The sequence below is a fragment of the Anastrepha ludens genome, chromosome 5 (assembly GCF_028408465.1).
Source record: "Anastrepha ludens isolate Willacy chromosome 5, idAnaLude1.1, whole genome shotgun sequence".
NCBI classification, from domain to species: domain Eukaryota; kingdom Metazoa; phylum Arthropoda; class Insecta; order Diptera; family Tephritidae; genus Anastrepha; species Anastrepha ludens.
Window position 1 is genome coordinate 108109905 of NC_071501.1, and position 13819 is coordinate 108123723.

Genomic DNA, 13819 nt, shown 5'->3' on the forward strand with positions numbered 1-13819 from the left:
TTTAAGTTTTTTTGGGATTCCCTGTAGTTAGCATTTTTACTATTTTACATAATTAAGTATTTAAAATCATTTTAATTTCATAAAATGCAACCCTTTACCGGAACTGGAACGGAGAGATGTTATTTGTGCTCGTATCTTCTATATTTGTATATCCATGCACCACAACGCCACATTCGTTTCTGCCCTATTTAACGGCTAATATTGATTTTATACACTGACGCCTTTGCCCTTTTGGTGGTGATCCGACAAATGGTCATGTAAATGCGCGTCAGGCTTTGAGTTACGACCATTTGTAGTAATTATTTTGATTTCCTGTGGTTTACTGTTTGCAAATCTCTCAGCGAGCTGAGTTCGCGTGGGTTGCATATAAATTATGGTGAGCTTTAATGAATGAAATGCAATGCATTTAGAAATGCGAGCGCATGCAAACTTGTTAACTGGCACACCAACTTATGTATGCACACACAGATGTATTATATATATGTACATATATACATACATACATATATACACATACATACACATATATATATTACAAGTTTATATGTATCCTACAGTGACCAGCCAAAGCACTCAGTAAATATTCCAGATCATCAGCACGTTTTTAAGAGAGCCATACTAGTTCGAGTGGGAGTAGAATTGTACCAGTTGCATAATGACCAATTACCGGTGTATGCAAAACAAATATATTAAATAAGAATGCTTCAGTTATTAAGGGTGTACGCAATGTGTACGGATTAAGTGAATTTAACTGTTGATGGAGCCAAGCCATTTGCGGAGTGATAACTACAATTAATAAGAGAAATCTTGCAATGGTAATGGTAACGGTAATGGTTGTACGGGTTAGGCTAAGGCCTTTATGCACTGCGACCAGATTGATCTATTCTGTGCCCCCAAATATTTAATTATAATTATTTAGTATATCAAGGAATGGAACCAGCTCCTTAGGAGGGAGCAATTGTAGATCTTCCTCCTCTAGTAGGTACGAGGCCAGGATTCTGTGTCTGCTGTGGCCTAATGCTTCACAGTTGGTGATTAAATGTTCCATAGACTCCTCTAGATAACCCCATTGTGTTAAAGTGTTTATTGCAAAGTGACCTGTAAGTGCTCCACAGAGTAATCTGAGGCCCTTTTTATCTCGGTTTAGAGCAGATGGCATTGCTCTGTTGGCATTGAAGCTCAACCACTTTTTGGAGTGATTAAGCCCGCTTGTGCCGTTCCAGTGTTCTCTGACTTTTTTTAATCCATTTTTCGGTTTCATCTTTTATATTATTTTTGTTAATGTCGAAAAAGTCGGGGTTGGTCCAATAAATAGCCCTTCTGCCCCTTTTTTGGCATACAAGTCTGCCTTCTCGTTTCCTTCGTGTTCCTCATGTCCTGGTACCCAAATCAGTGAGACCTGATTATGAGTGGACAGTTTGTTGAGCGCATTGTTACACTCTATTAGGACTTTTGACTTGAATGAGTTCATGAGCTACCTATTGGATGAGAACCGATTGGCTGTACGAAAGTGTTTTAATTTTTATTTTATCGAACCCTCTTTTGGATATGATTTCCACTGTTTCCATTAAGGCGAAGAGCTCCGCATGGTAAATTGTGGTATTTGTACTTAGTGTTAGGGATTTGTGTGCTCTAGGTCCCACTATTACTGCTCCTACTCCTTGGAGCGTTTTGGAACCATCTGTGTACCATTTTTATGAGTCATCATTTATCCATGTTGGGTTAGTGTTCGCCTCTTCCCTAGATGGGAAGATAACCTTGTGCGTCTTTATAAAATTGAGTACTGGTTCCCTGTGGTCATTCGCCTGGGCTCTAATACCTGCGGGGTAAGCGCTGATTCACAGCTGGCCGATTCATCGGCAATTTCATTTCCTTGAACACCGCAGTGTACTGGAATACACGCAAGTACGAGCCTATTCTGTCTTGCAACAGAGTTAAGCTTCTTCTTACATTTTTGAACAACCTTTGAGGTTTGCTTTGCATTCTGAAGAACCCTTTGTGCAGCCTGATTGTCAGTAAAGACTCCAATATGTTTCCCGTCGCGCTTCATTTCTTGTATTTTTTATACTGAACCTGTCTATTTCAAAAGTGTCAAATATGATAAATTTTGTGCCACCTTGTGCATAATTTCTTTTATGCTTTTGTAAAAGTATAGCCATTTGCAGAAATTATATATTTTCCGATAAGATGATTAATTTTGCACCACCTTTCCTGTGGAATAACATAACTCATATTCGTCTTCGCGCTGTCAAGTGAATAGGTTTGACCAACAAAACTATAAAAAAAATTATTCACAGCAATATTTCATGGCACTTGGTAACTTAAATAATAAAAGACACTATTTCTGCATTATTTAATATTTGGTATGCCCCCCCCCCCTTATTCTTAATTATTTCAAACATTCGAGTTGATAAGGAATCGTAATATTTTTCAATTTCAGTGAAATAGTTGACCAGGCTTTTTTAATCGCTTCAACCAGGGTCGCCAAGTCTTGAAATTGTCTTCCCCCTTCATACACTGTCCTGGATAAAAATCCCCAAATGTTCTCGATAATGTTTATGTCTGGGGAGTATGGCGGCCACTCGAGCAAGTTGACATTATGTTCCTTAATCTACTGTTTTGTAACCCGAACTGTATGGATGGGGGCGTTGTCTTGTTGGTACGTCCCTTGAATAGGTCCAAAAATTTCGGAAAACTGGGGAAAAGCCTTTTGGAGCACAGTCTTGTAGACATGTGCATCCATCTTTGATGAAACAAACTGCAGGTCGCAAGTTCCATAAAACCATATGGCTCCCCAAACCATTACGCCTCCTGTACAGGAGTGATGACGACTCAAAAAGCATTCCTCTTTTCGCATATCGTGAAAATAATAGTTGTAGCCATCCGGTCCGTCGAGATTGAACTTTTTTTTGTCGGAGAAACCACAGCCTTCCACTCCTTGTTCCATGTCATGTGATCCCCCGCAAATCGAAGTCGCGCTTCCTTCCGTGCATCATTGAGAGGAGGTTTTTTCATCCCTGATTTTACTGGCAGAGAGGTGGGAACTCGAAGCAGTTCGAAGGATTAGTCGCATCTCTGACGCCGTTGTAGCATATTTTTTTTCTCCTTTCATTTTTTCCCGTAATCGGCTTCATTACGAAGAAAATTGCTTACCACGTTTTGGCTTCGACCAATCTTCTTTCATATTTCATTATGTTTTAGGCCAGATTTTCCCCGACCCATATTAAAAAAAATGGTAGCAATTACTTTAAATTTAAGTAGACCAAAGAAATAATATGTTTTCAAACACTCAGTTAAGTAAAAAGAGAAGTCCAAGTGGTCAAATCTAATCAGATGCGAATTTCACGATTAAAGAAATACTCTGATTTACCGTTGCAATGAAGGTTCAAAACAAAAAGAAAGAAGGAAAAAATGCCATAGGAACAAAGAGAGAAGAAAAAATAGAAGAAATAATTTTCAAACCTGTTCAGTTGAGCGGCACTGTATGTATATATATAAGTACAGTACTTTCCATTTAAACCGAACTCCAGTTAAGGCGCAAAAACTAAAAAGTACCGATGGAATTTCGAGAAAATACTCGGACCTACATTTCGTCGCTTAAGACCATCTCGCTTAAGGCGAACATACGGATAATCCGAACTAAGTTTATATGTATACAAGAGTTATATTTTATTTGAATATTGATTTCTCTAACAAAAGCTGAGCAAACATTTTAATCAGCTGTTTCTTTTGGTTTTAGTTATCACAGAACTATTATTTAGAACCGATTATTTAGCGAAAGAGAGGTTTTCGGCTCCGAAGTATTACGAAAAAATTAAATGCCGGAAAAACATTCCCCAGGAATACCTTCAGAAACATCTTCGCCGACATGCGAGTTATGATATACGCCGTGAAACTACTTTTCAAGTGGCCTCTGGAGATTCATTGTGTCTCGCTCAATTTTCGATATTTTGCAACGAAACTTTAGGAAAATGTAGTCAAAGTGTTGCTTTATTATTGGAAAATTGACTAAATAAACCAACCAAACAAAAATAATTATGAAAAACATGTTCCCTCTGAGAGCTACACAAAAACGATTTCCTATTTTTTAGTATTCTTTGTTAAGAAATAATAAATATTTTCTCTACTTATGCAGGACTTAAATAGTACTCGTTCAATACATACATATATATGTACCCATACATACTTAATTTATATATAATATATGATATTTTAATAATTTTCTCTTCTTCGCTTCACAGTTTCTCACGGCAGCGGGACTACTCACCTTCGCATATCCGAAAGACTATCCATCGAAAAATTCGTTTCTTGACCGTATGACAGGAATTATTTACATACTTAGAACCTTTTGTTCCATAATGCTTAAAGCACTGGGTTTTTCATTATTAATGAACTACAAGTAAGTTGAAAAGAAAACAACTGATTTTAAATTGAAATATTCATGGTAAAATTAAAATTTACTATAAAACTAAAAAGTGAGAAAAAAGAACGTCAGTCTGTAGTTAAGATAAGTGTAACTTGACATTTGAACTAAAAGCAAGAAAAGGACTAAAATAAGGTATCTTAATAAGGAGAATAATATTATGACTAAGGTTACGATAACTAGGTACTTTTCCAATGCGATTGCCCATTTTGAATTTAGCAGCATCAGTGTGTGAATATTGAGATTTTCGCAAGGCGCGCATAGCGTAGAATTTGTAAAAATCCACTACAGAAATTTTTAGGAATACAAAATTAACGAATATTTATATCGTGTGATGAGCAGCAACTAATTATTGAAGGTTAACAACGCAATTAGCGTTACAAGTATCGCCGCAGTGGGTATAACAATACAGAATTGATCGATGTCAGTACAGAGCAATTGGAGTTACTCTTTGAAAACAAAAATTTTTAATTTTTGGAAGAAAATGTAATATTGGCGGTCAATTGACATCGCCGCGACGTGAGATTATTCGGCCATCAAATTTTTCGCGCAAAAAAGCCATTGTTTCGTTAGCTGTGTGACATGTGGCACCGTGCTGTTGAAACCACATATCGTCCACATCCATATCTTCCAATTCGGGCCATAAAAAGTTCGTTATCATCTCACCATAGCGAACACTATTCACAGTAACTGCCTGACCGGCCTCATTTTGGAAAAAATACGGCCCAATGATGCCGCCGGCCCAAAACCGCACCAAACAGTCACTCTTTGTGGGTGCATTGGTTTTTCGGCAATCACTCTTGAACTATCATTCACCCAGATGCGGTAATTCTGTTTATTGACGAATCCACTGAGGTGAAAATGTGCCTCATCACTGAAGATGAAGTGCGCGATATGCATTTTGATTTGAACGCCGGTTTTCATAATAAGCCTGAATAACTTTAACGCGTTGCTCTTTTGTGCATCTTTCCATGGTTCAAATTGAGTTAGTCTGAAATTGAAAAATATCAAATGAAATGTAGAAAAAAATTTGACGTTTAGGTGTAGTTCACATTTAACATCGGCTCTTCAAATTTAACCACCCTTTGTAATTGGCTACATGTACACCAGTTTTTTCTGATTTGAGTGACATAATAACAGATTAATATGGACAAAGATGAAAATATCGCTTTTTGGACAAGCCATGACATTCTGAAAAACGTGGAAAAAATGCATGAAAAGGAGCGAGGCCGGATTTGTTGGATATTAAATTGTAGATGCTTTGTATATTTTTTACCTGCAATTTTGGATTCTTCGTCTTTATAAAAATAGGCTAAAATCACCCATTTCGGAACCATACAATTTTCGTGTATTTTTCGGTGTGACAAACAGGTAGATGAGGCTTTTTGAAATGAGGCTTTTTTTAATTTCAAACGTTTATTAACAAAAAATGGTAACAAATTTAATCTTCAAAATAATAGCAATCGGTAGCGACACATTTTTCCCAACTCTCAGGCAATTTCTGGATGCCGCGCCAAAAAAATTGGCCGTCTTTGGCCGCAAACCAATCATCGAGCCGTTTTTTGGCTTCTTCGTGAGAATTGAAGAGCTGCTCGGAAAGTGCGAGGCCCATCGGTGCAAAGGCGCCAAGTTTGGTGAGTAAGCCGCATGCACCAGCGGTTCCCAATTGTACGTCTCCACCAATTCCCGGGTGGCTCTTGTTCGATGTGGCGGTGCATTGTCATCAAGAAAAATTACTTTGTGACGCCGATCGGCATATTCTGGGCGTTTTCGGTGTATAGCGCTATTCAATTCGGTCAATTGTCGTTGGTAGCGTGCACCGTCCACTGTTTCACCTGGTTTTAATAGCTCGTACCAAATCATACCACGCTGATCCCAGAAAACCCTTGCGGCCGAAGGGATTTGGTTTGGCCGTTGTTTTTGGCTTGTGGCCGGGCGGACCATACGATCGTTAATGCTTGGGATTGGAGAAATACACCCATTTTTCATCACCCGTAACGATTCGAAATTCTATGCAAAAAAGACTTCCTTTTGAACCGGGAGATCAGCATTTCACAAGTGGTTTTTCGGTTCTCTTGCTGCCTTTCAGTCAGTTTATGCGGCACCCATCTTCCGACATTTAAAATCATGCTCAGGTCTTTCAAACGTTTGGAAATGGTTTTTTGGGTCACTCCCAACTGCTCTGCCATCATTTCTTGCGTGTGACCATCATCGTCATCCAACAATGCTTGCAATTCGGCGTCCTCAAACTTTTTCGGTGGCCGGCCACGGTCCTCGTTCTCCACGCTAAAAACACCACTTCGGAATTTTTCAAACCACCTGAAGCACTGTCCTCTACTTAGAGCATGCCCACCGTAAGCTTCTATAAGCATTTGATGAGCTTGAGAAGCGTTTTTCTTCAATTGATAACAGAAAATCAACGATGTCCGCAAATCGTAGTTTGAAGGCACGAGATTAGACATTTTTAAGAGCGACAAAAATGCATTGTTGTATGAAACGTAACAAACAATGAACTGAATATTGTTGACAGATGACAGACGAAAAAAACAAGACATTTGCGAAGGTTTAAAAATACTCCTAGCGACATCTATGGACTAATAGCTGAAAGTCTCATTTCATAGATATCTAAATCTAACTGATATGGATCAGAAAAGCGACGGGCGACTTTTTTTGGAAAAGCCAGTGAAGTGCCGGAAATAATATAAGATCACCACATATTGATAAGTTTTGAATATATTTGTTTGTGTTTTTTTTTTTTAATTAATTAAGTTTGAAAAGTTTAAAAATTCACTTTAATTTTTGTTACATTTTTTCATTGACGAATTCACGATATTTTTTTAAATACAAAAAAATTTTGAGTCACTTAAACTTTACACTTTTTTATAAATTTTAGGTGCCATACAACCACGTAGTCAAATTTTCTTTCTAAATTTTGATTAAAATGGCTGGAATTTCGATGAATATTTTTTGAATTTTTTTAAATCTTGTACAAAGTTTGGCAATTGGATTTACGTGGTTTTTATTATGGAATAACATATTTTTATGAAAAAAACTAAAAAATTAAATTAACTAAAAATTTAAAATTATGTTGCAAAAAAAAAAAAATAAATAAAAGCTTATCAATTTGTGCTAACCTTATCTTTGTGTTACTCTCATTATAAGGTTTGAATATAAGCCGAATTCGATCCAAAGTGGGATTTTTAGAGACATTCCCATACCAGCTCCATCTGTAGAGTAATAGTCGTATTTCCAAGTTAAAAAGTATTCTTTAAGCGGTTTATAAATTTCCTTTATTTGTTAATGAAAATCCGGTAGAATTTGGTTAATCGGTTACGGCCATTATCGTTTTACAATTATTTGTTTTGTTTTTTGTAATATTTTCTATGTAATAATTTTTTTGTTTTTTCGGTGGTTCGATGGTTCAACATTCAAAGTGCGTTGAGTAGTGTGACCACTAACTTCTCCTTCTGGGGAGGCATAGGCATAGTATAGACATACCTATATGTATGTAATTTTATAAATTACAATAAAATAACTAGCGACTAAGACTATCCGGGGGCCATACATTGGGGGGCCAAAATAAAAAAAAAATCTTAAAAATCAACGCGATGTTTCAGCCAATTGAAACTTACGCTAATTCTACTAAAATTTATAAGCCATGTTACTACATATCCGAAAATTTTCTGAAAACTCGGTTAAAAAGTTCAAAATTTAAAATTAATTTTTAATATTTTAATGAAAAGTTTGTGATTTTTTGTAAAGTTCTTGTAAAGTTTGAAAGTTTGATTTACATGGTTTTGGTTAAACAAAAAATTAAAAATTATAGCTCAATTTTTATTTTAAATATTTAAAAAAATTTGCCACCCTTTCAGTCATGCTCACCAGTGTAGATTCTAAGAAATACAAATACAATTCAACTTAAAAATACCCGTACATACAATTCTCTCCCTACACTCAAATTTCTTGCACTTCTATTCAAGACCTGCTGCGGAGTACAATGCCATTCCAATCTTCACTTTTGTGAACGATCTGAATTTTCACAATTTCGTACCAGCCATAGCTTGTCTTTTAATGTTAACCTGCTCGGCCGCATACTTGGAGCTTTTCCAAGAACTCTACGGCTACATAGTACGCTTTGCGACCGCCGAATGGAAGGTGTTTTCCAAGCAAATAAGTTATGAGAGTCCCGACAGCGGCAATCCCGTGCTGGCTATTTTCATAAGCGGTAACTAAGTTTGACGCTTGTGTGGAGAAGCTCTTTATTAAGCTGATTTTAAAATTGTAGGAAGCCTCTGCGCTATGTTAGCGTTTGCCTGCCCCATGCAACATCTCAGCTATATAATGGCGTCTAGTCACCTATTTGCGGGCTTTCTCAGATCATTCTACTTGCTGTACTTGCCATTCCGTCCAAAGTATATACAACGCAGTAGTAAGTCATATGTTTTATGTTCAATTGTGAAACCAGAAGTTCATTTTATTATCTAATTTTAGATTTCAATTCATCACTCTCGTATAGTCGTCTCTCCACTGCACCAGTTCCTGAAAAGAGTTCTTCTTCGAATAGTAAAAGTAAACGCAGCTTACTGAATGCAAGCCTAGCCAAGAAAAGTGCCATCAAGAAGCCAAAGACGAAAAAGAAACCCAAGAAGGAGTTGGAGAAGGAATGGCTTTTGCTGGGTGAGCCCACATCTCCTTGTCCCGTGCGCGAGCCAAAAGACGTAGAATCTGCAATACTATCGGATCGTGAGCCACCGGTAAGCAGCATACAAATGAAATATTAAAGTTCTTCATACAGACGGAAGATGTAATAAATAAATTATGGTGTCTTCTATTGAAGCCTTCCGATTTCGAATTCCCAGAGAAATTTGAGAAGAGCGATTCAGATACCTCAACCGATATTGACGCGATAGTTGATGAATATCGACAGAAAATCAAGGTGGCTTCAAGCTAAAAAACAAATCTAAAATATGTCTTAATTTTTTTCTTATATCTAAGGTCACAACGGCTGGTCCAATGGAACGCACTGGGCGCTTACCGACTCTGCTGACATGGCGATTTGCCATGCTCTCTATTTTTATGATTGTTTCTGGATCAATTTTATGCAGCATAGCCTTTGTATTGCATCACACGAATACGGTGTTCATTTACTTTTGTGGTGAGTATCTTATCGTGTTTAGTTGGGAATGAAATTGGCAGAGTCTGATGGAGTGTTGGAAGCCCTTACAGATTTACAAATTTAATTTGGAATGTTGAGTAGCAGTGACTAAAATTATTGATCTCTCCCCTACAATTTCAGGTGCCATAATCGTAAGTTCTATGATGTCAGTCTTTCCCAGCTACCACACCACCGTCATCAGTGTGAGTCCGGTTCTTTGCTCTGCCTCTGTTATGATGGCTTCAATGCTGTTCGTCGCTTGCTCATACTATTCTTGGCCGGCCATACTCTTTTGGCTAATTGCTGGCCTAATTTTGGTGATGCGCTGTGATAATTGGTGTTGTGGTTGTTTCGAGTATAGCGGCGGCAATATACAAGAACAACTAATACCGAGCGTTTCGGCAAAGACAGCGACGAAGGCAACAACAATACGTATACCACGGCCGCCCAAGACATTCGTAACCATACCCACACGTGTAAGCTTATCAAGTAGATGACAACCAGATTCCTCGGAAAGCGAAGATCTTTTCAATGAAGACTTGAATTTGTGCGACTTTAAAGAGGATAAAAACGATGATGATGACGACTTTTGGAGTGAATAGAAAAGAGATAAAGACAAAAGCAAATAAATACAGTTGAGTACATGAGATCTGCATGATCAAATAACTGCGTACCTATCAAATGATGTACTTTAAAAGAAATGTTGTGCCGTTGCCGTAGCCGTAGCCATTGCCATCGCTGTAGTCTCCGCAAATGCTGCTTGCTTGGCTTGCCTGCAACTAGACGAAGGAGATTGGCGTATTTTTTTTACAAAACGAAGCTAACTGAAATAAAATACAATAAAATACAATAAAATGAAATACAAAATTAGAACATTTAAAAATTAAATTAAAAGAATTTAATAAATAAATATAAAATAAATTAAATAAAATAAAATAAAATAAAATAAAAAATAATAAAATAAACTAAAATAAAATAAAATAAACTAAAATAAAATAAAAAATTAAAATAAAATAAAAAATAATAAAATAAAATAAAAAATAATAAAATAAAATAAAATAAAATTTAAAAAATTAAAATAAACTAAACTAAACTAAACTAAACTAAACTAAACTAAACTAAACTAAACTAAACTAAACTAAACTAAACTAAACTAAACTAAACTAATCTAAACTAAACTAAACTAAACTAAACTAAACTAAAATAAAATAAAAAAAAAAATAAAATGAAATAAAATAAAATGAAGTAAAATGAAATAATGGATATATACCTCGATCATTAAACCGATACTCTTCTACGGTGTGGTTGTATGGTGGACAACACTCGAAAAACGGTGTAGAGTAGCCACAATTGATCGAGACCAAAGAACAGCTTGCCTCCTGATAACAGGATGCCTAAATACAACACCTACTAAGGCTCTAAATACGTTGCTTCACTTATTCCCTATCGATTTGGCTGGCAAAGCGATTGCAGCGAAAGCAGCGACACGCATGAATGCCATATCGAAATGGAAAAGGTATATTGGCCATTCGGCCATAATGAACAGGAACACTGTTATCTCTTCCGACATAGACTCTCATGTAAGTCTTCCATCACCATCCTTGCTATTTTCCTGTTCACCCCCAACTAGGGAAGAATGGAAGACAAATCTTACCGAAATCGATGGCCCTCTGATTATATATACAGATGGCTCAAAACAAGACGGTAAATTGGGATTTGAAATCTTTTCCAATTCCCCTCACATCAGTCTATCATTTAGATTACCCGACTACTGTAGTGTATTCCAAGCGGAAGTATGCGCTATCTGGTATGCTGCGAAAACTATCTTAGAAAAGATAATATCACTAGAGGATATCCGCCGATATCACCGGCCACTGCCTTTTGGGCACTCACGCACGTCGGCTCGGGGTTCCTCAAAACGACCTGTGCAGATACTGCGAGGACGAAGATGAGGAAGTATCGAGCAGGCATTTGCTGTGCAATTGTCCCGGTGTAACCAGAAGTCGACTCGCTTTTCTAGGCTCTCCAACAATTGACAATCTTTCAGTACTCTCGGACCTGAAAATCGAATCTCTCATAAAATTCTCGAAACGAATTAATATCTTTGACCAAAATCTACAATATAATAAAAATCTCGGTTAGGTGGGGAAATCATACAAGATAATGAGCTCTAGGGCAACACAACGGACCCAACTTGCGGTCTATGTGGCACTCCGATGCGGGGTCACCCTTAAACCAACCAAAATAAAATAAAATAAAATAAAGTAAAATAAAAAAAAAAAATCAAATAAAACAAAATAAAATAAAATAAAATAAAATAAAATAAAATAAAATAAAATAAAATAAAATAAAATAAAATAAAATAAAATAAAATAAAATAAAATAAAATATAAAATAATAAAATAAAATGAAGTAAAATAAAATAAAAAATAATAAATCAAATATAAAATTATTAATTTAAATATAAAATTAACTCAAGCTAAATTTGTAGAGCTTCTTACAACATTTCTACATCAAAGTCAAAGATTTGTCAACAAAATTAGATTTTATATATTTAAGTACATACATACATACATTTGTGTGTATGTTTTACCGAATATCTAAATATCTAACTTTAGAATTTACTCATTTACAGGTATAAAATGTTGAGACTTCATTAGGTAAATATTTGGAAAACTCTAAAAAGTGGACGTAATTCTATAATGAATAAAAATAATGGTTTTAAATATGCTTATGCATACATTTTAAAATAGTCAAAAGTATTTTTTTTTTTTAATATTCAAAAGTATCAAAGTAACTAGAAATTGACTTCGAATTATCTTGTGACTCTTCTGCACATAAAGAAGAATTTAGGTGCTAGCGAGGAGTGCTCTGAATAATTTAACTGTCGGAATTGTAACTACTATAAACTTGCCTATATATATTTATATATACTCGTACCAGCTACAGTCATAATTGAAATATTTAGCGAATGATTTTATCGCAATTTCAAATATGTATTATCGAACGTATTGCATTAAGAATGAGTTTGTAATAAAGAAGTCTTCAAGGGGGTGGAGAGAAATGTAATTGTAAATGAAAAATTTTATTCCAAGGCTTCAAGCTTTGCAGGTAACGTTTGGTTTTTTGTTTGTGGAAATTATATTTCTTTAGTAGAGATTGAAATTAGTTCATTTAGTAAATAACATACAAATAAAGTGGTTATGAGTATGGGCTTGTTCGAGCTTCAATCACAACCGGAGTGTTGCATGATTTGTGAAAGTATTGCGTTCGTAAAAAATTCGGTAAATGTTCCGCGCGAATACAAATAAATCGGCATCAAAAATTTTTTGTTTGCTCGATTACAATGGAATCTCCCAAAACTAAACGGCGTCAGTGTCACGCTAACCCAACAGGCAAAATACCTAGGTGATACCCTAGACCCCAAACTCAGCTGGAAGTCCAACGTAGAGTACAGAGTAAAGAAAGCGAATAAGCGCTTTACACGTGTAAGAGAATGTTGGGTAAAAAATGGGGTATCCAACCAAAACTAACCAATTGGTCCTATACAGCCATTGTAAGGCCAATACTAACATATGCGGCACTATTACGGTGGCCTGCAACAGAAAAGAAATACAACAAAACTAAGCTGAACAAGATACAAAGAACAGCGTGTATCTTGACTACAGGAGCGCTTAGCACCAGTCCTACTGAAGCGCTCAATGTACTAACACATCTATTGCCATTAGATTTACACATTAAAACAATAGCTACTTGCAGCGCTGTGAGACTCAGAGACATAGGGAGCTGGACAACAAGGTTGTACGGTCACAGTAAGATCCTCCTACAGGGACCTTCGCTGCTCAAAAACAGATCAGACTACTCAGTCCCCGACCTCAACTTCAAGAAAAACTTTACGGTACGTTTTCCACCGAGAGCCGAGTGGAGCAAAGGAGAGGTGATTGGAAGACACGATATCGAAACCTATACCGATGGTTCTAAGATGAACTGTGGTGTGGGAGCTGGCTTCCATTCGAAGCCACTGAACCTATCCCAGTCAATTCGTCCTCCTGACTATGCCAGCGTGTTCCAGGCAGAACTGTTAGCGATCATAGAAGCATGCAAATCACTAAAACTCTACAAGGAAGTTGGTGCAAGAGTAACTATCTTCTCAGACAGTCAAGCAGCTATAAAGGCCTTGGGCTCCAACTCCATTTCATCCAAACTAGTCTTACAGTGTAGAGAGGAGCTGGAAATGCTTA

General features: G+C 36.4%; 1 protein-coding gene across 2 annotated transcripts in view; it reads left to right on the top strand.

Annotated features, from left to right (window-relative positions):
- The window catches only part of LOC128863787 (probable cationic amino acid transporter), a 32807-nt gene extending 19210 nt beyond the window's left edge, over nt 1-13597 (top strand). The window contains exons 6-13 of one of the 2 annotated variants that reach the window (XR_008454627.1): nt 4242-4399; nt 8404-8648; nt 8709-8852; nt 8915-9177; nt 9261-9359; nt 9419-9578; nt 9720-10212; nt 12214-13597. Coding sequence is in view for 1 of the 2 variants with exons in the window: in XM_054103130.1 (XP_053959105.1) it covers nt 4242-4399; nt 8404-8648; nt 8709-8852; nt 8915-9177; nt 9261-9359; nt 9419-9578; nt 9720-10075 (1425 nt within the window). In the remaining variant the exon portion in view is untranslated. Of the gene's footprint in view, nt 1-4241; nt 4400-8403; nt 8649-8708; nt 8853-8914; nt 9178-9260; nt 9360-9418; nt 9579-9719; nt 10465-12213 lie in introns of those variants that run through there. The other variant, XM_054103130.1, reaches the window with a different exon arrangement.
- Nucleotides 13598-13819: the final 222 nt, after the last annotated feature.